General features: G+C 40.6%; 1 protein-coding gene across 1 annotated transcript in view; it reads left to right on the forward strand.

Annotated features, from left to right (window-relative positions):
- Positions 1–2304: 2304 nt before the first annotated feature.
- The window catches only part of CLINT1 (clathrin interactor 1), a 47129-nt gene continuing 23520 nt past the window's right edge, over positions 2305–25913 (forward strand). The window contains exon 1 of the mRNA XM_056502327.1: positions 2305–2463. Within this exon, the coding sequence (XP_056358302.1) occupies positions 2423–2463 (41 nt within the window). The 5' untranslated portion in view covers positions 2305–2422. The remainder of the gene's footprint in view (positions 2464–25913) is intronic.

A 25913-nucleotide genomic window follows, 5' to 3' on the forward strand; every position in this document is an offset into this window, starting at 1 on the left:
CCTGGAATCTGGCAGCACCCCAGGAGTTGGCAGCTCTGCCCCAGCACTCTGCAGCTGCTCAAGGAAACCAGATCTAACAAGAACATCAATTTCATTGCACCACAGCAGAATCTGGGGAATTTGCAGTTCATCAAAACTGTATTTAGAAATCTGATCTTGATCCAATATGGACTGAAGCCACACTTAAAAATAACATTCCCAGCCAATCAGAAAAGGTGTGTTTCTGCAAGCTCCAATTATTATACCTTGTGTTATCTCTTCATTAAACAGAGGTTATAAACATCATCTGCCTCCAAAGACAAATGTCAGTGTACTCACAGAAAAAAACAAAAGGCTGATATTAACAGCAAGAGTCCTCACCCAGCCTGCTTTGCCAGGTGTTACAGTATGAAATTAAGCATCTCCCTCCTGCCAGTCCTCAATGGCAATGTGCCTCACATTTATGGGGGCAGCAAAACTGGTGCAGAGTTCACTTACACACCAACAACACTCACCATTGATATTGTGCTGCAGATTAAAGTATCATCTCAGGGTTCTGCAGCATTCAAAAATGAAAACTCTCTTAAGAACTCTTATGAAGGGAACTGAGAAAAAAAGCCATAAACCATCTCTCGGCTGGTCATAGCCTTCTGCAAAAATTAAGTACATTGCAAGTCTTAGGCAGTAATAAACTGTGTAGTAAGAAATCTACAGATTTCTAAACTTGCAACTGACGAGGAGAGGAGTGCTAGGGAATTGTTATGCATGAATTCTTACACTACTTGAACTGGTAAAGCTATGAAGCAGACAATTTAAAACACAAAAGGAACAATTTTGTCATGTGACAGAACACTGAATTCACTGCCAGGAGGTGTAGTGTAGGCTCATCTAAAAAGGCTCAAAAAGCAACCAGTTAAATCCAAAAAACAAAAGTGCATCCAGTGCTCCTAAAGGCAAAGTTTTACCATGAATACTCCAGAGCTGAGTCCCTAAGCCACAGAAAACTGAAAATATGAAAGATGGACCTGAGGACTGATCCACCTACATCCTTTACATTAATGAACCTCTAATAATGCCATTAGGAAGAGGATGCTGGATTTGATGATCTGTTCAGGAAGTTCTTATATTCAAAGAGATTTCATGCACATGTTCAGGAGCCAGAAGCCATGGAAATGTCTGTGTGAAAAGATACTATGGGATGTCAGAAAATGGGCAGAAGATCAGCTGTTTAGCTTTCCTGACAAGTTCAGAGAACAACTAATTTTTAAAAGAAGTGACTTATTAGAACAGCAAGTGCTATTGCAACTGACCTTCCTTGTGCCTTGTTTTGCCAGCTCTTAGAGAATAACTAAAATGAAAATATTTTGCATATATAAATAAGGATAAAAGTTTGCAGATGTATATTGTCTTTGGGCAAAATATATATATTTATGACACAAACAAAAAACATACATCAAGAATGAAACTGGGTTAAAACTCACATTAAATACAATTTGCATGAAAATAAATGTATGTAATGAAACTGTCTGACAATCCTGATTGTACATTCACCTTGATGACTTCACTGTTTTCATTGTAACTGTGATTCCTGCTCAATACCTGCATGGACAGTGTGTTAAAATATTCTCCTGAGGCAGCTTTTATGTGGGTGATTGTTCCCTGGGTTATGTCAATAAACTTGTCTTTCTCCAGAAGTGCAGCCAAGGCTCCTGCCTGTGCAGTGCCTCGCTGGGCTGTGGGGCAGCCCACATGCTGCCATTGCTTTTCCAGCCATTTCTTCCCCAAATCTGCATCCTGGGGATCTGGGAATTCCAGCGGCAATTGGCTACAGACCATGCTCAGCATTCGTACACCACGCTCAGCAGATGGACAGCCATAAGGACAGGATGCTGCTCTTAAATCGAGTATAAAACCACATTCTGGTCCGACACGGGTTCTATGCCAGTGTTTTGACTTTAATCAACTCTTTCACAGCCTTTTTCCACTCTGTGCCTCGCCGGGATGTGGATGCATGCTGCAGGGGTGTGAGGGAGGTTTGAGGGCGGGTTTGAGCCGGGCTGTCCGTGCCCCCCGGACGGGCACAACCCCTCGGTGTCCCCGCCGTGTGAGAGCGCCCGTGGAGCCCTCAGGACACGGCCCCGGCAGCCTCAATTTCACCCCGTCCCGTCCGCCCCTCAGGCCTGCTCCCGGCAGGCCCCGCGCGCAGCCGCGAACTACCACTCCCGGCAGCCCCCGCGGCCGCCGCAGCCTCCGCGCCCGGCCCCCCTACCCCGGGACTCCATCTCCCAGCAGCCCGCGCGGCAGCCCGACCCTTCATTTCCGGGAGCGGCGCCGCGTCCCTGGCTCGGCGGAGGCGGCGGCGGCCGGAGCGCGGCGAGCGGGGCCTCCTGGGGCCGGCGGCGGAGGGAGCGGGGCCGGGCGGGTCTCCGGGCGGTCGGCGCCAATGTTGAACATGTGGAAAGTGCGGGAGCTGGTGGACAAGGCGTGAGTAGGGTGGGGCGCGCGTTGGGGGGCCGGGGGCGGCTCGGCCGTGGCCCCTCAGCCGGGCCCGCGCTCCCCTTGCCCCCCCCAACATGGCCGCGGCCCCTCCCCTGCTGAGGTGGCGGCCTCACACCCCCTCTGTGCCCGGCTGACCCCGGCCCCGTTGTCTCTCGCTACTTCCGTCCCTGTTCCCCGGTGACTGCCCGGGGTGGCCCCGAACGCCCTCCCGGCGTGGCTTTGTGGCTCCTCCGGGGCTGCAGGCAGGCAGGAGTTGATTTTCAGGTAGTCTGTGGCCTTTCCATTATGGCTGGCTGCTTTCCCGCCCCTCTCGGGCGTATCTGGGGCCTTCCAGCTCTTGGCTATCAGCTCTTCAGCTCTGGGTGCCCCTCCTGTGCCCGGTTTGGGGACGAGCCCTTGGAATCCGTCTCTGCTGGATTGGCTCCCTGCGTGGCCCTTAGGCCCCTGAGGGGGAGCAGACAAGTTCCTGAAAGCAGGAGGGGAGTAAAGAATCACCTGCAGGTTTTCAGAGAGCTTTCCAAGTCACAACATGCTCTCTCTAAAGTGTTTCCCTCCTTCCTAAGGACAGGTTTGCCTGCAATTGCCATTGACTCACAAGCCCCTGCCATTCAGAGGTGAAGCTGGTAGAGAACTGAGATGCCCCTTCGCACCCCTGACAGACTTAAATAGCTCAGACATTTACAAGTTTGTTTCCTTGAATAGAGCCTCCTCCCACTGAAAACTTGCCTATGGACTCGGTTATCGTGGTCGTTGTGTTGCAGATGGAGAGCATGACGTTATTATTGTGTCTGTCAGCCACTCCCTCATTTTTGGCATGAGAAAAATTTGATACAATGGAGAACTTAGCAAAGATTGCTTTGCTTCCTCAAATAATAACTGTATAGGGGAAAGCTTGGAGCCCTTCTCCATCACTCTTTTCAGTGGTGCCCAGTGATGGGACAAGGGGCCATGAACACAAACTGAGACACAAAAGTTCTGTCTGAATATAAGGAAAAGTTTCTTTACTTTCAGGGTGACAGAGTGCTGGAACAGCCTGTCCAGAAAGGTTATGGAGTCTCCTTCTCTGGAGATATTTAAAACCTGGCTGGATGTGTTCCTGTGCCACCTGCTCCAGGTGTCCCTGCATTAGCAGGGAGTTGGGCTGGATGATCTCCAGATCTCCCTTCCAGCCCCAGTAATTCTCTGAGTTGAAGATGTCCCTGCACATGGCAGGGGGTTGGCCTAGATGCTTCCTAAAATTGCTTTCCAGTCCAAACCATTCTGTGTTCTATGAATTGTGGAATGCTAAGAGGAATAACTGACTGAAAGTCTGTAGATTGATATATACGATATGATATTAATGATAAACAGTTGTACCTATCCTTACAAGTGAACAGTCTTTCAAAACTGAGGTTCTGTTTTAAACTTATTTTTTTTTTTTTTTGTTTCTCCAAACAGTTTATAAAGAGGTCTGTGTGATGTGTAGGGTTAAAGATGGCAAATTGAGGTGTCAGCTTATTCATGATAATCAACATGATACACAACTCATGGTGCTGTGTACTAGACTGAGACTTTTCTAGGCCAAGATTTGGATGATATTTAAAAACCACTGTGGTTAAGTCTTGTCCTGAGGAAGTTATTTACTTTTTACAGCTTCTTATATACAAAGTCAACCCTGGTTAAAGTAGTTTTAATAATGACAGATGAGGTGTTTAGGAGTACAACCCTGACTTGAGTTCCAGGACCTTTCAGGGAAATCAAGTTTTTCCTAAGTTTTACTTGTGTACTTTTTTTTTGTCTGCAGCATTAATGATCACTGTAGTATTATAATACCGTCACTGTTTTTAAAAATGTTTACTTCCAAGGATATAAGTTAAGTCCAACAGTACATCAAAATCTGAATTGTAAAAGACATTCTGTTTCCAGAACAGGTGTGAAAAGCAAACATTTCCAATAATAAAAAAATTTGTTTTTTTGAATAAACTTCAGTTTTCTGGGAATAGCATTATCCAAATAAAGCAGATGGTTTCTTAAAAAAAAGGGAGAGGAGGGGCAGGACAAAAGTGGAGCCTGCAGAATAAATAGTATTTACAGACATCAGGATCAATAGTCCCATTGTGTGTGGTGCAGATTTGTCATAATGTCTTCTGTCTTAAGGCCATGACTTACCAAATTCTCTGCAGAGGAAGCTAAGTGATATAATCTGCCTCATAAATAACAGCTGATGCTGTGGCAGCAGCATAGTGAACTTTAGCAAGAAACTGCCCTTCTTTCCTTAAAAAAGGGGATATGATTATATGAGGATTTTGAAAATGTGGAAATATCTTGAAATTTTCCTAGTTCAAACCTTGATAGATTTGATAGTGGTTTTCAGTTCTGCATCTTAGTTCCATATTCAGCTGATACTTATCTTAGAGTTTCAGTTTACTCATCTGGGGTTTATTTTTTTATCCTTATTTTTGCTTCAGTGGCTGAAAGCTTGGTGAGGTCAGCTATTTCAACATGGGGGACTTTTCTTACACAATGATACTTTGGTGTGTGAAGATTCTGTAAGCAATGATAAATAGCTGTGGGTTACTTTAAGTGCAAAAGCCCAGGTAAAAATGGTAACCTGTTACCATTCATCAAAGTCTTAGAAACAAAAAATAAGTTAGCAACTGAAAAATACATATGAGAAATTCAAATTTGTATTTAGTGTTTTTTGGAGTATTTGGTCTGTATATTTCTTTGGTGTGGCTGGAATTGGGCAGTGAGGTTCATCAGGTAAATTCTGCTTTATAATTCTCTTCACACCACAATCACCTCTTATTTTTATGGTAGCTTTTTCTAGTAACTCCAGAGTATCTGCATCCTGTAGTGCATGAGACAGTTATTTTAGATACTGAGTGGCAGTCCTATTGGATTTGAGGTTTAGGAGGAAGACTCTGGTAGAGTATTAGATTTACTGTTCTAGGATATGGTGGAATCCTTTTTTTGCATGTCTTGTTCTGCCCTTTGTTAACTTTACTGCTTTTTCAATGCCAATGCAACTCCCTCCCTTAAATATTAAGTACTTATATTAGGTTTGACTGAACAGTAATACCTTGTTTCTGGCTGGGCATTGTGAGTAAGGTTGCAGTCTAAATCAAATAATTAATTAAACCTGTACCCTGTAAAATCTGGTTGCCATAAGGTTTATTCTTGCAATTTCAAAATAATTGTCAAAAATTTTCCACCCTCCAATTTCTTAATGGGTATTGCAGTGTGTTCAAGAGTTCTTCAAGTGTGTGAAATTATTTTGAATTTCTGTTGAATTTCTGGCTAGTTTATAGTTTAGAAGGTGCAGGTCTACATACTGTTGCTTCTTCTGGGGTAAATTCTATTTCATATTATTATGTGAATAAATTAATTTAAGAAGGCAGCTTTTCACTTTTGTGTTCACTTGTATGGGTTCTTTTTCCCCAGTAATTCAAAACTCAACTGGAAAGTAAAGTAAACAGTTGGAAAATAAATGCAGCCCTCTGTGCTCAGCTCCTTGGCTCCAGGACAGTGAACTCTGTTTAAATGGCAGAGGTTTCTGATGGCTCAGGGCCAGGGCAGTGCTTGGTGCAAAGTTGGTGAGTCAGGTGGCAGTTCTGAGTCACTCCTGAGGCAATGTCAGAGATTTCTTGTTCCATTCTCTTTTGTCATAGGCTTAGGTGAGGGCTGCAGTGGAGCTGTGTTGCCTCAGCATTCCAGGCAGGAGGTGGCCAGCTCCTGTGACAGAGCCCAGAGGCACATGTCACACACTGGAGCTGCTGGTGGGAGTGTGAGCTGCAGGAACATTTGGCAGGTGGGAAGCAGTCTGGTCTCCCTCCCTCCCACTTCTCTGCTGCACCGTGGGATCTGCAGCTCTGTCTCTGGATGCTCTGGTGAGAGCAGTTCCAGATATTGTGGCAGCCCTGGCAGAGGGTTCAGGTTACCCCATGCCTGCTCTGAAACAATCCTGCAGTTGTGGTGAAACTTGAGGCCAAGTGTTGCATTTACTGCTTGTGAGCTGCAGGAGACTAAGGATCTGCAGGCTGCCTGGTACTGTGTAGAAGCATCTTACACAAGAAAAGTCATATTTTTATTGGTATAGGTGTATCAGTACTTTGATAATCACATCACCAAGGGCCTTAACCAAATTTCTCCTCACTTTGTGATAACAATTGGCAAAAGGTGCTGCAGTCACTGAGAGTGAGTTCAGGAGTCCCAGCTGTGGAAATACAGTGTTATGCAATTTGGTGACTTCACTTTTAAGTCTTATTGTACAAGTACATGTTGTGCTTTTTGTTCCTTGTGCGATTTCTACGAGAGTTCTACAAAGAAGACCCCATGACTGTTTTTTTAAAAGAAAACCAGGGAATATTAAGAAACTCTGCTTCTTGTCAGAAACTTGAAGGTATCAGCTTGGCCTAGTGGCCAGGTTTAAAAGTCAGGCCATTGTCTTTCTTTAGTTCTGCTGGATTTCCTCTTCTTGAAGCAGAAACTGCTGATTCTTATTTTACTGAAAGGTTCCTGCATGCTGTTAATCTGCATGAGGGGGTTCAGCTCAAAGCAGAACACAGTGTTTGTGTGTATACATGTAGCAAGGCCAGCTGGACTCCTCATTGCAATAACTTCTCTCTTAATGTAAGATGTCATGTTAATGTTTTTGCTGCCTGCTTTCTGTCACAGACATGTAGGACCTGCAGCAGGCAGGCTAGAAGACCTATGGACCCATTGAGATCAGATTGCTGCCTATGTAACAGTGTGGTGAGATTTTACAGCCACTTTCTTTAAAATTCCATTGCCATTCTTAGCTTTTGTGATCTTCTGCATGCATGACCTTAATGTGAGAGAGCTCCTTTTAAGCACCTTTCCACACATCAAAGGATTAGAAACAGTCTTGATGAAAAAAGGGATGAAGGTGACAGATCTAAATGTAGTTAGGACAGTATTATCCAGATGTTCATTTGCATTAGTTCAGGTAAGTGAGGTAGTTGTCATTTTTACTCAAAAATTAAGGGAGCCTGCAAGTTTTTTGCCAGTCATAGGAATATGACAGTTGCCACACTCCTGTTTTGTTCCATGCTCCTTCCAGTTCAGTTTTGTCCACCTGAGCCCTGTCTACTTTGCTAGTACTGCTCTTAGCCACACCTTTCTGGTGGCCCAGCAGGAATGTGTTTGTTGTAGAGTGGGAGGTGAAGTGTTGCAGAGCTGTTTCCATACACTTCACAAGCTTGATGAATTGCCTCAGTATGTAATAATTTAATTTCTTTTTAAATGGAGAGCAAATAGTCTTGTTTAGAATTGGTTGTAATAGAGAAGCATTATAACACTTTAAAATTTATTTTAGAGGTAGGCACTTGGGTCCTCTATTATTTATTCTAATGATGAATCTATGCAAAGAGAAAGGGTTTTTAGTATTTGGGGAAAAGGAGGGATTAAAGGAGCTGTTGTCATGAGCTCCAATAGAGCTAGGCAGGGGAGAAGTTCTGTTTGATAAACAGCATGTTTTCTTTAGTGCTTCTAATTGTACAGTCTGTAAAGAAGAGGGTAAATTATTGGTAAAACAGAGTGAATTGCTCCTTCTATTGTCATTGCAATTTCTTGCTGTTGTATCCTAAAGCATGTAATGAGACCTTGCACTTCACTCCCAGGTCACAGATGAGGGAAGATAGTAAAGAATTCTGTTAAGTAAACCAAGTCACATTGTGCTGCCAGCAGTCATAATTCTGCATTTGTTGAGTTCCAGTCTCATGTTGCTGTCTGCTACCTCATGCTATGTCTGCAGGATACTGATGTGATAAATGCACCCCAGTCATTTACCCTACAATTACAGACCTTACCGTTAACTCTTGGTTGCTCTCTGCTTGTGGGATGTTCATGTTTGCCCAGAAATAGGCAGGATCTCATGTACCCTTAGCTGGGGGTTTTCAATTCTGCAGCCTAACTGCTTTCTCTTTTTAATGTGCCTGTAATTGTTCTTATTTACAGGCGATTTTCTTGTGGTTCATGGATTTGTCCACCCAGACTATTGAGCTCTTTAATGAAATGCTGTTTGCTTGTTCAGTAATAGTAGGTATTATTGTAAATGATCCATCATGTAATATATCCAGCAGAAGGGTTAATGGCTGTCTAACATTTGTCCATTGCTGTCTGAATCTCCTGTAAAATCCTTTGCTTCAGTCTCAGGATCATTTGGTTTTCTCTGTGTTTAAGGTTTATTTTGGTTTGCATAAGCAAGATCTTCAGGGCAGTGAACACTTCCACAGTTTTATATAAGGGATAGTTAGTTAACCCTCACTGCATGAGTTATTCTTCTATTGGTGCTAAAGCGGTATCCTGCTGGTAAGTGCTTTAAGAACAGCATTTTATATTATTATTACAAGCAAGATGATGATGATAATCATCTTCACCCCAGAAGGGTTTGTGCTCTGCCTGGTTACCAGAGAGGTGAGAGAGAGAAGAAAGTCTTGGCAATACAAAGGAGGACTGGATTCGAACACAGCATTTGGCTCTGCAGCCAGTCATGGCTGTGTCTGCCAAGCTCTTGTAACAGCAATTTACTTCTTAGGACTGTCCTCTTTCCCTTAAAAAATTTCCAGAAAGTTGCTGGTATTAATAAGGAAGAAAAAGGGTTCTAGTCTTTGGGCATGTAATTGAGTATGGGAGATAAGCATCTGTGAAAGTAGTATGCTCTGTTATCTCACAGACATAGACATGGCGTTCTCTTGTTTGAATATTCAGCTGGTGGAGTAATCCATCAAACAGGCAATATGACAAGCTGATAGATTTATTAAGATTTATTATTATTGGCATAAGGTAGTTGTCACCAAGCACACAGTTTCATCAGCACACTCCAAGTGGTGCTTTTGTTAGTGCTCTTTCAAATGTGTTATTGCCATTTCACACGCTGTGGTAGCTGACAATAGTCTGTATTATGTTGTGTAAGGCTGCCTCAGGTGTTGGCTTTATGTATTTTCAGGGAATCTGAGTGGTGTATGTGTGACAATTTCTGTGTTCTTGAAATGCTTCTAAAGCAGAGTTTTGTGTGTCCTTGCCAAGCAGGACTGGGCTCCTGCCCGGGGAGTGCATGAAACTGGTCAAGGATAAGAGCCTTACCTACATGACTGTGCAACCGTGGTCAAAAGGATTGAGGTGCTTAACTCAGTTCTATGCTAATTCCTTTTGGTTGTGTTGCCAGTTAGTGTATTACAGAATACTAGCTGATTTGCATAATTTTTTTCATATACAAGGTTTAATTACTTCCAAAGCATTGGGCATATTACTGCTTTATCTTCTCAGGCTTTGTGATTTCGGTGTCCAACTGTAAGTGTTGCAGTTGTCCTAAAATACAACCTTAAAATGCTGATCTGATTCTTTTATAGTTGTCTCCATTCATTTCAAGTGTTAAATTAATTTCTATATTTATATGAAAATTATATTAAAAAAAAAAACTAAGATGAGCCATTGGAGAAGCATTGCTTCACAGAGTGGTAGGTTAAGAACAGGAAAATGTAATGATTGAAAGGTGTGTGCTTCATTCTGGAACTTCTGGAATATCTTTCATTGATTTATTCTGAAGTTTGGGTACAGCTTGTCCAAAGTCATAATGCAAGAATTCCAATTTGAACTCATCTCCAGCATACTGAGTGTACTGGCCTGTTGACCTGTTGCTTCAAGTATGTTTCAAATACTTTGCTGGCATGTGCTTGATGAGGAACTCAAGCTTCCAAATTACCTCTGTGTGCTCTGAACTTAAATTGAGAAGGTATTGAAAGAAGAGGGGCCGGAAGTTGAAACTCCTTGAGAAGAGATGTTCCCTTTAATAGTTTTTTAACTGATATAAAGATGTACAATAGCATAATATTTTGTTAAAAGTTGGCTGTTTTACAGACTTTGTTTAAATGCTTATTTCAGTTTTTTGTATTCATAAGGCAAAAGTAATGTAGGGCAAGAGAATGAAAAGCCAAATTAGTAGCAAACATACCAAGTGAGTAAAGTATCAGATTTGCAGCTCCTTTTTCCAGCTCCTTGTGGTGATCTGGATCTTATTGACACAGGTCAAATATGGATCCAGTTAGACACAAGGGTTTACAGCTAGCTGCTGTTGTGTTTCAGTTTGGAGCAGGAGCTTTATTTATTTACCTATTCCATTTGGAATAAAGAGCTGTTACCCAGTTTAAACTTGAACGATGCTGGGTAGCCTCTTTAGAAAGTGCACTTGCATAGAAGAGCTTAACTCTCCAGAACAAAATGGTCCTTCTGTTCTGCCTCTGCAAGAGGCAGACAAGATCTAATTCTAACTGGGGTGTACTTTTTTTTTTTTTTATTTTAAGATATGCTAAGGTAAGGTCATGTGAAAATGTGTTGAGTTGGTACCTTACTTCTTTCCAGAAGGCTGTGTAGGCTGTGGTGCTCTGAGTACTCTTGAGTACTTTTCCAGTACCAGGTGGGAAGAGTATTCATTCTTGCATTGTGTGCTGTGTAATGATGGTGTTTGCATTGCTGTGTGAGGAACTGGAAAGAGGAACAGACCCAATTGGAAGCTCTTTCTCTCCCTAAAGGACTTTGTTATCTGTGTTTGAGTTAGAGTAGTGATGTTGAAATGGGAAAGGAGAGGGACCCTCAAAGTTCTCATGTAAGTGGAGGACATTGAACACAGGGTTGTCTCCCTTTGTAGTTGCCCTGAAATCTCAAACACAGTCAGCACTTTCACTGATCAGAAAACCTAACCCAAGCCATGAACTCAGAGTGTGTAGTTTCACAGTCAATGTAAGCGTGGGCTGATGGTGAAAGAGGTTTCTCAGCCTCCCGTCTGCCACAGCCTGCACACTTCTCTCCCTTTGGCTGGCACTTGCAGACTTTCTGCTTGATGAGAGAATCTCTGACTAACCAGTTGTTTTTGCCAATTTACTTCTCCACTGGGTTGGTTCCCTGGTATAGTTAACTCCATGGTCACACAAATATTTGTGCTGGCATAAAGGAAGGAATGGTATTTGGGCAAGAATAAGTGGCTGGGGGCAAAGTACGAGTTGAGTGCAAAACACCCTTAGCATGTGATTTCACAAGCAGGTTGAGACCTGGCTATTCCCTGTCTTTGCCTCCTTGTGCTGCTGGTGTGTGGTTCAGTATTTGCTTGTTCTGTTGTTGAGAACAGCCAAAAGGCCCCCATGGTTTCAGGGTTCATAACTGATTTGGCCACTTTTTACAAACAGCTGCTCATGGCACCACAAACGCTTGTGGTGATGGGGAAATTATAGGAGGATTGACTGTGGGAACCTTTTTCCATAAGACATTTTTACATATTTTTGTTATTTAAGACTGTACTGCTAGTGGTTTGTTAACTGCAAGTTTAAATTTAAGGTTGTTGTATCTCATATATCACAACTTGAAGGTCCCAAGCCAGCCTTTGTTTATGTCACTGTTGTGATGGGGAGGGTAAGCATCAATATTTTGGTCCCACTCTTGGGTCTCAAACTTCTTAGAAAGGATATAAATTGAAATACAGTTTTGTGTCTTGTGTGGTGCTACTTTGAGTGATTCAGGCTCAAATTGATCTCAGGATCCGACAGATCTTCACATGAGAAGCTTTCAATTCAATTTCTACAGCTTATTGTGATACAAATACTGGTGGTATATATTTGGGTTGTGTCAGACTGGTGAAGTGGGTATTCTGTGTTACCTTAAATAAATTAAATCTTCCTAGAGGTGTTTGGTTTGTCAGAATGAAATTACCATGACACCAGTGTTGTCAGTGTTTATTAATGGGTTATAAGGAAGCCACCTCAAAGTTGTACTTTTTCCTTCCTTCATCCAAAGGGTGTGTCCTGTCCTGACCAGTTAAATATTGACTGCATGCTTAATAGATATTAACTGGTTCATTTGGGATACAATTAGAAATATTAGTGTATATTCAGCTTATTTAATGAGACTGGCTTGCATTTTTTTAGTCTGTTGTAATAATAATGGGATCTATTGGGAGTTACTTAGGGAAAGTTTTTTTTCTGTGCTCCATTCTGAGTCAGAGCAATAAATGTGTTTCTTGGTGGTTACTCTCCCCATCCTGTCAAGCTGTTTAGAATCATCCTAATGTAGGTTACAGACTCTGCTCACTGTTTCCTCTCAAGACATTACTTTTTACTTAGTAAACAAATACCTCCCTGTGTGATTTTTTTGGAGGTGTGTGTTTTGCATTCTACAAGACTACTCAGTTGAAAGGTTCTCTAAGATCACTTGGGATGTGAAGAGAAGAAGAAGGCTTTTGATAACCTTAGATAATTTTATTGGAGTTGCAGTAGGTGAATGCATCTTCTGAAAAATAAATTAGTCTTGGTAACTTGTATCTACAGATAGAGCTGATATCTTAAAGATTGCTGTCACTTTTAATTATTCCTTGTTTTGACAATTACTTAATTATTTAAACTGTTTCTCTGTATGATCATGTGAAGTGTGTGGGGGGAAATCCTCTCTTCAGAGGTATTTATTCTAAACGAGTTAATTTCTATCACAGTGTTCTAGCTCTCCTTGCTACCAAACAGATGATTGTTTCTTGAGACAGCTTGAAAATGTAGTGTTAATGTCAGCCTTTAGACTGCCAATGTTGTTTTTTTGTTAATTACACAGTAACTGTAACTCCTGTAGCTGCAGACATTAGCTCAGAAAAATCCAGTAATCTTACCATTAGTGAGTAAATAAATAAATAGTGCCTGTGTTGAGCCATTGTGAAATTTGTTTGTTGCAAATACACGGTGTCATTTGAAATTACTATCTCTGTGTGGACAGGAACCAGAAACTGGGTCTCTGAGGCAAATGGAACAGCTCCTGTTACCTTTTTAGGACATGAGTTACTTGATCTCCTGGAGGAACCAGTCTAACAAAGGGATACCTATGAAAGGAGGGGAAACATCATTATCCTCCACAAATAAACATGGCTTGGAAATGTGAAAGTTAATTTGTCATAATTGACCAGACTAATTTCACAAAACAACACTTGCTTTCTGTCAAAATGCCCTTTTGTGAACTTGTGGGGTTTTTGTTTGCCAATGTGAGATAGCAACCTGAACATTTTAATGGAATAACATTAATGTGGTATTTCTGTTGCAGTACTTATTCCAAATGATGTATTCTTACTGCTTGTGCCCATTTTTGGATACTCAGCTGTGAATAGCTCTGGGAGGACATTTTGTCATTAACTATTAGCCAAAATTTCTTTGTCCAGCTGCTTAATACAGCAGCAGGACTGCTAGGTTGTCACCTGCCTTCATGGCAAATAGAATGACTAAAGACAATTGGTATTAAGCATGTTTAGTCTATTTAGGATTATGGTGACTACTTTTTACTCTTGGATAAACTTGTAGCAGAGAAGAAATGTTGTAATTCAGGTTTATTAATGGATGAAGGATCTGAAGTAGGAAACTATTAGGGTTTTTGTTTTGCTTTGTTTTTAATTCACCATTGGAAAATTAAATAATTGTGCTATTCCTAGGAACTTTTAATTCAGGACTAAAAGCCTGAGGGCAGAGCAAGTTCAGGAAGAGGACTGTGCTTTGTCTCTACCTGTAAAATCTTGGATGCTCCCAGCTTATACTGCAGAATTAGCACTGCATATTTGCCTTTACTCTTTTCACAATAATGAGCATCTTTTGTCATTGTCAGATTTTGATGCTGAGAAGGTTTCCCTGTGCACAGCCCTGCTTATGCTAAAGGTGTACAAAGTACTTGCTGTGAGACTGCAAAGTCTTAATTGCAATTTAATTATAAGATTTTGAATTTCTTGTTCTTTCTTGTTGGCTAAGTGGGTTGCAGGGAAAGCTTTAGTGTTTCAAATAGCTTCCTTCTTGGGAAGAGGGAGAGGATAGTTTTGGAGGCCCTGAAACAGAAGCTTGAAGCTCTTTGATTGTGTGTTCTCCTCTGTCTGCATGCAGTGGAGTCAAGAAAAAAGTTTCTTGCATCCAGACATATTCCATGTAATCTTACATAAAGACAGCATCTTCCTTACATTGTGTGACATGTAGTGATCCTCTGGATTGGATTTCAGTATTGGATATGAAAGGAAATTCTGCAGGTGCATTAGAGCTATTGAGTGTAGCACCTACTGTAGCCATTCATGGAATAATGGAACAATTCTTGCTTTCAGCTTCAAATAGCAAACAAGCAGACTGATTTTGAGAAAAGAAGCTGATCAATTTCTCTGTAGTGACATCTGTATTGATTTTCTGGTTTTATTTTGATTTTCCAGAAACAAAAAGTCTGAAATCTGATGCTGAGGTGGTGCATTTTGGGTTTTTTTGCAAACAGCAGCAACTGTAGAATTAATTCCTGTAAGCTTAGAAATAGGCTTAGTAAAGGATAATGCACTTCACTTTGTAACAGCCAAGATAAAGGTAGTGATCTCAAGTGTGTATCACTCCTCCTGAATACCTCCTGCTTAGCAATTCTACTGCAGGACATTTGCATAAATGAAGGAAAACAACTGATTATGAACCTGTAATTTGATTATTTTGTGTAAACTGTTGTTTCCTGTTCCTTTCTCCTGCTCACGAGTGCAGTTCAGCTTCTACCTCAGCCTTAGGACATTTTCCAGGGCACAAGGCCATATTAAAAGTGCAGTTGGAAGTTCTCTGGTTTAATTGCTTCATCTGCTACTTAGATATGTTTGTGTTGATGAGATAACACGTCCCAGGCTTTCCTAGGAAATGTGCTGGTAATACTTTGCTATCACACAGGTGGAATGGGGAGCTCTACAGAGTCATGGCTGTGTGGTTGAAGGCAGGATGAGGTTGCCAGCCCTTCAGAGGGAGTCTGGGTGTTAGGGATAGAGGGCAGCTTGTGTTGGTGAAGGTTGGGCATGTTCAGTGTGTGTGATTTATGTGCGGTTGGGATGCTGTTGTTTGACCCTGGCTGCCTGGAGCCTGAAGGACCAGGGAGTTCAGGAATTGGAGCTCTGGAGGCAGCAAGGGTAGTAGCACTTCTAGAGTGGGACCCCAGACTGATCTGTTCATGTTACTGTACTTTGCCCCTGAATCTGATCAGAGAAGAGCTTGTAACAGGTACTTACTGTTGGCTTAGAGGAGTTACCTGTACTCAGGTTTATTCATCAGAAATGATTGCAGAAGGCAATTGGTATTGCAAAGTACAGGCTTGCTTGGGATGTCACAGTGCCAAAGTGGTGATATGGCAGCAGAGAATGAGCAGTTTGTGTGTTAAAAGCTTCAGTGCCTGCATTGTTTAAACTTTAATCAGCCCTCCCTGGTGTGCAGCAAGCATGTGTTTGGAGTAATGCTTAATTTGTAATAAATCTGGAATTAGGGCAATGTTTTAATGGTATTCAGCTTGCAGTGAAGGGATAGCTGAAACTACAAGGATCGTTAAGCATGGCCCATTAATGTTGGGGTGTGTGGGTTTTGGCAATATTAAACTCCATATAACTGTATGTTCATTCTTCTGTCCTCACCAAAGACTGTCAACTGACAAATAATTGAAACAGTTCTTTGAGTAGGGAAAGTTTGGATTATTTAGAATTCGTTATGATTAGTTGCACTGAATGGGTCTGTGCTGTTCACAGGTGCACAGATTCCTGTGCAATGTTCCTGCTTTTCCAAGTCAAATCTCTTACCTGTAACTGTTCAGCTAATGCACTTCAAGCATGTGTGGCATCAGGAGATTTCCTTGGCCAGCTGGTGCATTACTGTGAGCTTAGAGCTATTACAAGCTCTTCATGGCATCAGAAAACTCTGGTATGAAGTTTTTTAGTAAATACTTTCACTCAGTAGTTAGCAAGAGGATAGAATTGCAGGAGCTTTAGAGGGTGTGTAAAGCAGTGGTACCTTTGGGGGAATCATCTTAAAGCACTAATGCCACATCTTCTGAAATTCTGAAAATTTGAGATACTTTCTATATACAGAGGTCACTACAGAACATTTAGGGGGTATGTTGTAAAACAGTAACAATACTGTTAGTATTATTTTTACTTTAAGGTTGGTGTTTTGGTCTTTTTCCTCCCAAGCCTCCATTCAAAGTCACTCTCAAAATTCTTTGTGGTCAGAAATAGGAAGTCTGAGATACATGAGTGAGTTGAAGTTTCACAGCTTCAAAGCTCACTGGTGCCTCATGCTGAGTGTAGCTACAACTTCCTTGTCCTCTGAAAACTTCTATCCCTTTTGTTTGTTGTTTTGCAAGGAGGATAGGACCTTATCCTTCTTGTAAATATTTTTTTCTCAGCATTAAAATATTGTGCCCTGAAATTATTAATCCTGAAAACCCAGTGACTGGGAGTGCTTGTTAGTCTCTATCTGTTGAAGATGTCTTGAAACACTTGAGCTGTGGGCTGGAATGTGGTCTCTCGATTCTGTGTGCATACAAGGAAGGAAGTAGCACTTGATACAAATGTGGAGGAGTACTTAGGCCACACCTTATGAACATCTGAAACCAGCTTTTTATCTTCAAGGGAAGTTAAACTCGAGGTTTTATGAATGCTATGAGGCACAAAGAAGCACAGTTGATTGGAGGGTGTAAGCTATGGTGCCTCACTCTCTCCCCCAAAATAATGTATCTAAATTTTAGTGTTATGTTATAATTGCTTGCCGGAGTTTATTTGGCTTGACAATTTTGTGGTGGTATTTTTTAATATAAAGAGCATTCTACTGAAGTGGGGTTTTTTTATTAGATTTCACTGTGTCCTACTTGATTAAATTTTTTTTCAGTAGGAGTCATGTTACCTGACTGGATCACAAATAGGGAAAAATTAAAGATAAATCACATGATGGAAAATTTTCTTACTCTTGAAGGTTGAAGTGCAATCTGAATTCTGTAACAAGATGTAGTTAAGTCTAAAAAAAGTTTAAATTGTTGCAGCTTGCTTGTTACAGAGGAAAAAAGAACTGAAGAGTAAGGAGCAGAGTGGCAACATAAGTGTGAGGTTTGAGCAGTAGTAAATTGAGTCATGTGGTTACAGCATGCATCTGGAAGTCTCTTTAGTTCTGCAGTTACAAAAGGTCACACAAATTTCATGTCCACTTCTTTTTGGACTATACAGCTGCAGTTGTGTGACCGTAGTGTATTGAACTTTGAAAGAGATTAAGTCCACAGGAATAGGAGCTGCAAAGCAGTGACTCTAATCTGATGTGCCAGATGGAAGCTCACAAGAGGCAAGGAGACTGAAAACCTGCACAGGGCAGTAGCAGCAAAATTTTTGTATCTGAATCAAAACCAGAGTTTCTGTTTAGTGTGTCACTGTCCCACCAAAGTGTCAAGTGTGGCCTCAATGGCAGCTTTTTTCCACTTGTTTGTGAAATTGGCTTTTATGCTTAAGTTTAATCAGATTTGTCACAAGAATGCTTTAGGTGTAATTTCGACTAAAAATGTGACCTAAAAACTAATACTGAAAACCATTGGTAATACTGTTATAGAGTTCTTACTGTGTAAGTTAAAAGGAAATATTTTGATTCATTCTATGTGATGGAGTGTAGCATTTATTTTCGTAAGTTACCTTTTAAAGAATGCTTTTTGAATTAAGTATAAAATGACAACACTATTAAGCCTTTAAAAATGGAACTGCAGAATTATGTATTTAAAGGTAAGATAGTCTATAATGGGTGAAGTTTAGGGGATGATAACTGAAGAATGTAAGGGTGGGTGTTTGAAATGAAAATTTCCCATTAAAAATGGGGAAATAAAGAAATTGGTCTGAACTTCAAATGAAGGTACACTTTGTATAGAGGTGTACAAACCCACAGTCAATATTATCAACATGGCAAAATTCTTGATGAGTTTGAGAAGTTATTTACTACCATATTTTAAGATACATAAAGCAGCCATGTGTCTGTTGGTGAACCACAAGGGATTGTTTTATATAAGAGTATGAAAGTGTTAACACTGACATACTGCAGGGAATCTGCAGTAGGAGAGGTGAAATCAAGTGGGTGAGGAAGTGTTTGTTCCTTGCACAAATACACTTTAAAACTGCCATATTCCCATGCTTCATGTTCCCAACATCTGCAAAAAATAATTCAGCTGTAGCAAGCGATTACGAAACCATTTAGGATATAGCATTCTGCAATTGGGAACTCCTGAGAGGGGGAACTTTGAAAGGGAAGACTTCAGTAAGGTGCAATGTTTGTTTCTATAAGAGAAAAGTCTAAGTTCTCTAACAGACTGCAATTTAATTTTCAAAGTCAGTTCTTTTTGACAGTGTGTGTGGTGGATTTGGGGCTGTTTTGTTTACTTGGTAGTCTTTTGTGATTAGAAGTTGTAAGGCACAGGAAATAGCTTTATAGTTCCTTCCTCCCACAAGTTGTAATTCATTTGTGGCCATCAGGATGTTTTTCTTGGCTTATCTCTTTCTGTGCAGTTTGCCTTGCACATCTGCCACATAAATTATGAAACTGAACTTGAAAAGCTGAAAATGTATTTCAAATCCTACTGTACATAACAAAGATTGTATCATCGATCAAGAGTAGTATGACTGTTCCTTGCATAGAAGGTCTGGAATAATACCTGGCATTCATGGGCTAAACTGACTGGTGTCATGTTTGTAATGGTTCTGAGGAGCAGCTGAAAAATAAAGAACTTCAAACGGTCAAGTATCACTAGTGTTGTGCTGTTACTTCTCTGTAACCTGAGGTATTTCACCAGGCATTTTGGCAGATGGGTCCCCATCTGTTTCTTCATTGAATGTGGACTGCTGGCTTCCTATTTGGTATCCATATGTTTTATCTGTAAGGCTCTAAATCTAAGCTGCATGTTTTATAACAAAAGTGACATTACTGACAGGAGCAAAATGAAAATGCATTAAGTTTGTTACATGTTTTTTAGTTAGTCTTCACCCAGCAAGGGGAGAGAGGCTGGCTGAGATTGAATACATGAGTTCACTGAAGGGAAGAGCATCTTTACTTGGAAGGTGATTAATGTCTTCTCTGAATAATTGTTAATAGCATTAGGTACATAGATTCCTGAATATCTGTTGTATTGTTTGGGATAACAGGTGGATAAATGATGTCCTCTGTCTGTGAACCAGTCTGCATATTGAGCTCTCCAAGACAATGAGTGACAGTGTCATAGGGTAGTGAAATCTTACCCCAAAATGCATTTTTAAATCTGGTCCTGAAATGCATTTTTCTGTTTGACTTTGTATTGAATCCTTTCAGTCTCTTGGCACACAAGTTTGGACCAGGGATCATCTGAAATCCCTCAGAGCCTGAAGGAAGGGATGCTCACAGAAACAAGTAGAGTTAATAGATGCTGCCACTGGTTATGGGGTGCTGCTTGCTCCGTGTCCTGGCCTCTGGTGGTTTGGGAGGCAGTGCTGCACAGATTGGGATCGGTTCTTTTTTAGCTCACTGATTCAAATGCTCTGTTGAAAGTATTTCATGCCCAGATGGATAAGTATTAAATGATTTTTTTAATTGGCAAAAGTGTTTCTGGAAACTAATTAACAGTTTAATAGATGCCAAGATTCCTACACCTGGGAGTGGGGGAGATGTATCCTGTACTCGGGCAAGTTGTGTAGCTTTTTTATTTACTATGTGTTCTCTGTAGTTGAAACTAACTTCTGCACGCAATTTAAAAAGGATCATTTAACATTAAAGCAAATTCTTTGTATTCTCAGAAAGCTTTCCCTGTATTTCCACCCCTCATTTGCAGGAATCTTTTAATCTAGATACTAAAAATAATTCAGATGCATGACTCATAGGAGTTGAATGGTGGGGATGAGCTGGTGTTCACTCCTCTCTGAGGGCTTCATCTTAAATGTGTGTCTGTGGGTGGGGGTCTTCTGGATAACTGTATTGTGAAAATATTGTCAGGGCCTGCCTTGTCTCTTCTCCAGATGTTGAATGTTCAATTGGCTCATTATATAGTACGTTCAGTCCTTCTCTCTTTTAAAAAACAAATACAGCTACAGTCTCAAATGTTTAGATGCAACTCTACATTATATTAGTGTCATTTTGCCTTGTCAGCCCCTCTACTGGTTTTTGGGAAATCTGAGCACAAATTGCTGCTATTATGTTTGGATAATACTCCTAAAACATGCACTGTGGATCCTGTGAGCAGTCACTCGTGGTCCCTGCCTTGTCTTTGTTGGTGACTGCAACTTCTCAGTGAGAGGGAGCTGTTGGGAAAATCAGCTGCTGGAGGACAAAGGCGGCGCTGGGGCTGCAGGGGCAGGGAGCTGGCTGAGCCTCCAGCTGTGAGTTACTGCTGCCTTCGTTCAGAGCTTCCCCTGGAGCTACTGCCGTGCTGGCACTGCACCATCCCTGGAGAAAGCACTGCAGTTGTCACCTGGGTGCCTTTCCACAGAAATGGTGGGATCTGTGTGTGTTCTCTCTTCAGTTCAAGCAAACGTCCTTGTGCTGTAACTTAATGTTTTCTTGACTATTTTATGAACCTTTCTGGTTGGATAATGCAGTCCATTGTTTTGGATCCAAGAAGTACCAGCATAGAGCTGTGGAATTGTTTCCACGCTGGGGTTTGTCCATGTGGAATGTAAGGACTGCTGCTGTATTGGTCTCCTTTGCTATGTCACCAGCTGAGGTGATGAGATTTGATTCAGGGTCAGTAACATCTGTTCTGTCACGACCAAATTTAAAGTGTGCTTTCCCTTTACTCTATGTGAAAGTCAAAGGAAGCACAGAGAAGACTTTCTGAAAATAAGGAAACTGCTAACAAAATTACTAAAAGAATGAGGTTAAACTATTAGTATGTGAGACTGCCTATTGAAAGGATAATGTTAAACACATTATTCAGAAGATAAAATCATGTTGTGTCTGTTTTGACACATTAAATAAAGGTTAAAGTATTTGCTTCTTGTAAGAATTTGGCACCACACTTCATAGGGCTTACAGTGACAGAGCTTCTCTTGTCCTCTGTTTATCCAGACCCTGCCTTCTCTAATAGACTAATTTCTTTCTTTAAAAAAAATATATATATTTAGTGTTCTGTTTGAATAACATAAACGTTCATACTGGATGTATGGTACATACATGTGAGTAAAGCTTCAAATTTTTATTCTTCTGAGCTTAGTCCTTAAGCAGATATTTGCAGAGTAGTGTCTCATTGGAAACTGTTAATGGTGGTAAAATGCACAAAGTTTCTCATCTCAGCTTTTAGTATTTTAGTGTTCCCAGTTGTAAAATTAAAAAAAAGGAAAACAGAAGGTGCATAATCCAGTGGTGTCCTTGGAGTAATAGTTAAAGGCATAATATTATGCACATAGGAGTCCCACGTATACATGATATTGTAATTGGTTTGAAATATACATTGAAAAACATTAACTGTGTAGCCAGGTTTCTTGTTCCTGCGGCCGAGTCCCTCAGCACAGTGGGCAGCTTCCCAGAGGCTTGAGAAGTGTTTCTAATTAGGCTCACCCTGTCCAATCCAATACCTTTATCATCACTATAAAGAAACTGTTGTAATGTCCCCTCTCTGTGGCTTCTGGTTATTTTAGCTGTCCTAAGATTAGACCTGGCACTTCACAAATCTTCTGTGGGTCTGATGCCCAGAGTTGTTCTTGTGTCCTCGGTGACGCCACCCACATCAATAGCGGCTCTAATCCTGACCCTGCCTTAATGGAGTGCTCTGACTCTCGCCCCAGGGCATAGTCGAGGCTTTTACATTTGTGCCGAAACATTGGCAAAGATCTGTTAGGCTTTCTGATTCCTTAACATGTTTTCAAGTAAGTTCCATTCTGAATGGATGGATAGATATTTATTATTCTTTCATTACCTTTAGTGTATAAATACCTCTTTTTCTCATGGTGCCTATTTTTTCAAGTGCAGGTTAGCTGTGCACATGCTGTTGAAAGGTTTCTGCATGTTTAAGAAACTGCTAGTATTTGAGCATTCATACAAAATGCTGAGTTTGAATTTTGTGTAATGTATCACATTAAACAAAAATGTGATGTTTGAAGATCTGAAAATTTGATGTATAACACTGTTTCTTTCCTGATGAATGATTATCTTATGAATAGTTCTTCCAAAGAACATTGCTCCCAAAATCTCACCATGAACTGCAAGCTTCCTTTATGAGTTGTGATTTCATGCACTTGAATATATTGTCAGGGTGGTGGAGGAACAGAACACCACTGACCATGGAAAAAATGTGGAAGATAGAGGAGATGCTGCATGAAGAAGGAGCAAAAAGTGGAAATACCTGTGTGATGTTCTTTAGGGAAGACCATGAGCACTGATCTATTTATTCCTTCCTGTGCTTTTTGCTGCCTCCATGGTACTCATCAGTGTTAAATCACATAAAAATTGTTGCATCTTTTCCTTTAGCAGGATTGCTGGCAGTGTATTTAAACCATTGCTATGAAATGTTGTTTGAGGGTTAATTTTAGAGTAGACATTAGCTGAGAAAATACTCTTCCATTTATGCTGCTGACTATATGGAGAGCCTTGTGTCCCCACATCCATATTTTCAAAGAGTTTCTGTTTCAAGTTTGATGATGTAGAGAGAATTAGGGTGGGTTTTTTTTTTCAGTGTGGAACCAGCAATGATTGATGTGGATAATTAGTTCAGGCACAACAAAACTAATTGTAATGTTACCAATTGGAAGCTATTACCAGAAGCAGTACAGTTATAGTTGTGTATAAGTGATTGTAATCTCCTAACAGATAATTGGCTTCAGTTAGAGCATATGAATCTGTAGAGAACACCTTGTGATCCTGAGCAATGAAAAATCTTCACTCTGAAACAAGGCATTTCAATTTAGGATGTAGTTTTTACTTAATTTATTATCGTCTTGGGTGGAAGTACAATGATTTTACTTTGCCAGCGTAAAAGTAATTTTAAAAATAATTTCTTAGGTTGGAATAGAAAAAACAAATTGTTTTTCAGTAATTATTTTGTGGCTATTTTATTGGGGGGTGGGGGGAATGTTGATGAGGCACTAATATGTTACTGAGAGCAGAATATACCTTCATGCCCATCAGTATTGTTCTTCTGAGCATTACAGCTTGATTCATGTGTTGTGTAAGATCAGAAGCCTGAGCAGAGTAGGCAGATATATCTATGGGAGTCTGAAATGAAACACAAATAGAAGTTTCCTGCAGATACATTTATCACTTACTAGTGGTCATGTGTATTTATGTCCACATTGTGGATTATGTTCAGTATCTGCTGATAGGGAGGAGGAAGACAGGGCTGCTTTTAAAGGCTGCCTGTTTTGTGTGTCATCTGTGAAGGGTTCCTGCAGTCTGTAAGGTTTTATTTTCATGCTGGCCATCCACAAGCTGCCTTTCATTTCCCAGTTTCAAAGCAAAGTGCTGGGGACAATCTCAGACCCGTAGGATTTTTATCCTCTTCGTGCCTGAAAGTCCAAGTGCTTTCAGACTATTGCAACTGTAAAGGTTGAAGTGGCAGATACTTGATGAATGTTTTGGCTGTACCTTCAAAGATTTTCTGATCTGAGTTTTATATGAGGAGGTACAGAACTTCTTGTCCCCTCTTGCTCACTGTGTGTTCTCCCTAATAACAGCTAAACATCATTCTTACCTCAAATTACACAATCGAGATATGTTCAATACTGCTCTCCCCTCTCACATCCCTCTCCTTCCTCCCTCTTGCTTATTTTTTGGTTTTTTCGTACACTGTAGGGTATGACACCTGGACTCGGATGATATCTTTATCTCAAATGTACAAATCTCAAAATGTAACCTAGGACAAAACTTGAAGCTATTTACAATTGATTGAATTATTTGAAAAATGCAGACAAATTGTGGGCAAAGTAGGATTTCAGGATATGTAGTTAATTAATTTTCAATATATGTCATATGATAATTATTAAAATGCATATAAAGCATTTCAGGGGAAATGTCTTTCTTTTTCTGCTGCAGTTGGAGATGGTCAGGTATTTAAGCTATTACCTGCTAATTTTGGACTAAATGTTTATTTATTCACTTAAGAGGAATTTAGTCTCAGACTTGAGCTACCTGTTCAGTGTTGCTGCAAATTGCAGATGCAAACATTTAAAGTTGCAAGAAAATTAAAAGCATTTTGCTGACTGTCACAGTGTTGCTTGTTCCATAGAGATGTGACAGTGCCCTCTCTTGGCTTTTCAAAACAATTTTATTAAAAAAAAAAAAGAAAATTATACTGAAATCAGCTGTGAGGGGTACAGTAAAGACTAAAAAGAATCTGTTGTCATTAATCTGTTTCAATAGATTTAAGTAAGACAGAAGAATGTAACAGTTTGTGATGTTCATGTCAAGTCCTTTATTGCTGGACCCTTCTTTCGGATGTAACTTTCAAAATACACTTTTCTGCCTAATATCTTTGTCCATGTCAGAAGTTTCTGTAAATGTTCTTGTCACGAGATTCCAGTGGTGCAGGGTGTCTCTGAACGCTTTGGGGTGAATCCAGCTGTAGTCTGGCAGATCAGGGGGTTGTGAGCCCTGCCTGAGAAGTTCCTTTCTGTCAGCCCCGCTTGTTTGCAGAGCAGCCTGTCCATGCGATCCAGCACGATTCCCTGGAAGCTGCCCAGGATAAACTAATCAGAGAGCCCCCCCTGGTGTCGGAAAGTGTCCTCAGATATTAAATTTATATCAATCACAGGAAGTCTTGGCAATCAAGCTAGTCACTTTTTCCCTTCACATCTGGACATAAATTATTTTTTTGCTGCTAAGGTCACAGGAATCATGGGTAGGGCAAGGAATGAGGGCCATAGAAAACATGGGAAAGGAAGAATAAAACTGTATTTCCACCTTTTTAGAAATGGTTATTTTTAAGTGACCTGGAACGGTGCCAAACTATACAACAGTGAGGCTTTTTTTTTTCTCCTTGAAGTTTACTTTTGTTGCTGAATTAAATATGGCTCTAAGATGCTTTGGTTTGGAATGGTTTATTCCATTAAATCTCAGCCTGGCATTTATAAAAGGGCATTCTCCTAGTTGCTGAGAACAATAACTTTTCTGCAGGAGGGGTTTAGAAGCTGAGCATGTTTCTGTACTTAGAGAGGCTTAACTGCACCTTTTTTCTCTTGGCATTACTTAATTTCCCTTGTTTTCCTTCCGTTTCCCCCTTCCAGCCCCGCTGCTGCTTTAGCCACGTGCCCTGAGCTCTTGCATAGCCAGTGCTGCCATTTGTTTTTGTACACTAAATTTGCATCTCTTCAAGCATTTTCCATTCTTAAATTCTTTGCTCTAAGAAATTAAGGAAATACTTCATTTTATGCCTCCCCCTTCCATGTCTCCGTCAAGTCTCTCAAACAAATGCTGAAGGAGGGGTTATGAAAACAAGCAGAACCTTTCCATTCAGTTCCCTGCCTTTCCTTGCTTTGGACAAGGGAACCAGTGTGCTGGAAGCTGCAAATCCTGGAGCTTTGGGGTTGTGTTTTTTCCATGTATGTGGGAAATAAAGATGGGGATTGGTTTACGTTTGTATGTACAGTAAAAAAATACCAGAAACAGAAGCTTGAGGTGCATTCAGCATAAATGAATTTGTGAAACCTTAATTGCTGTTGTTCTAAAGTACTG

Source organism: Oenanthe melanoleuca, chromosome 13 (genome assembly GCF_029582105.1).
Source record: "Oenanthe melanoleuca isolate GR-GAL-2019-014 chromosome 13, OMel1.0, whole genome shotgun sequence".
Taxonomy (NCBI): Eukaryota; Metazoa; Chordata; class Aves; order Passeriformes; family Muscicapidae; genus Oenanthe; species Oenanthe melanoleuca.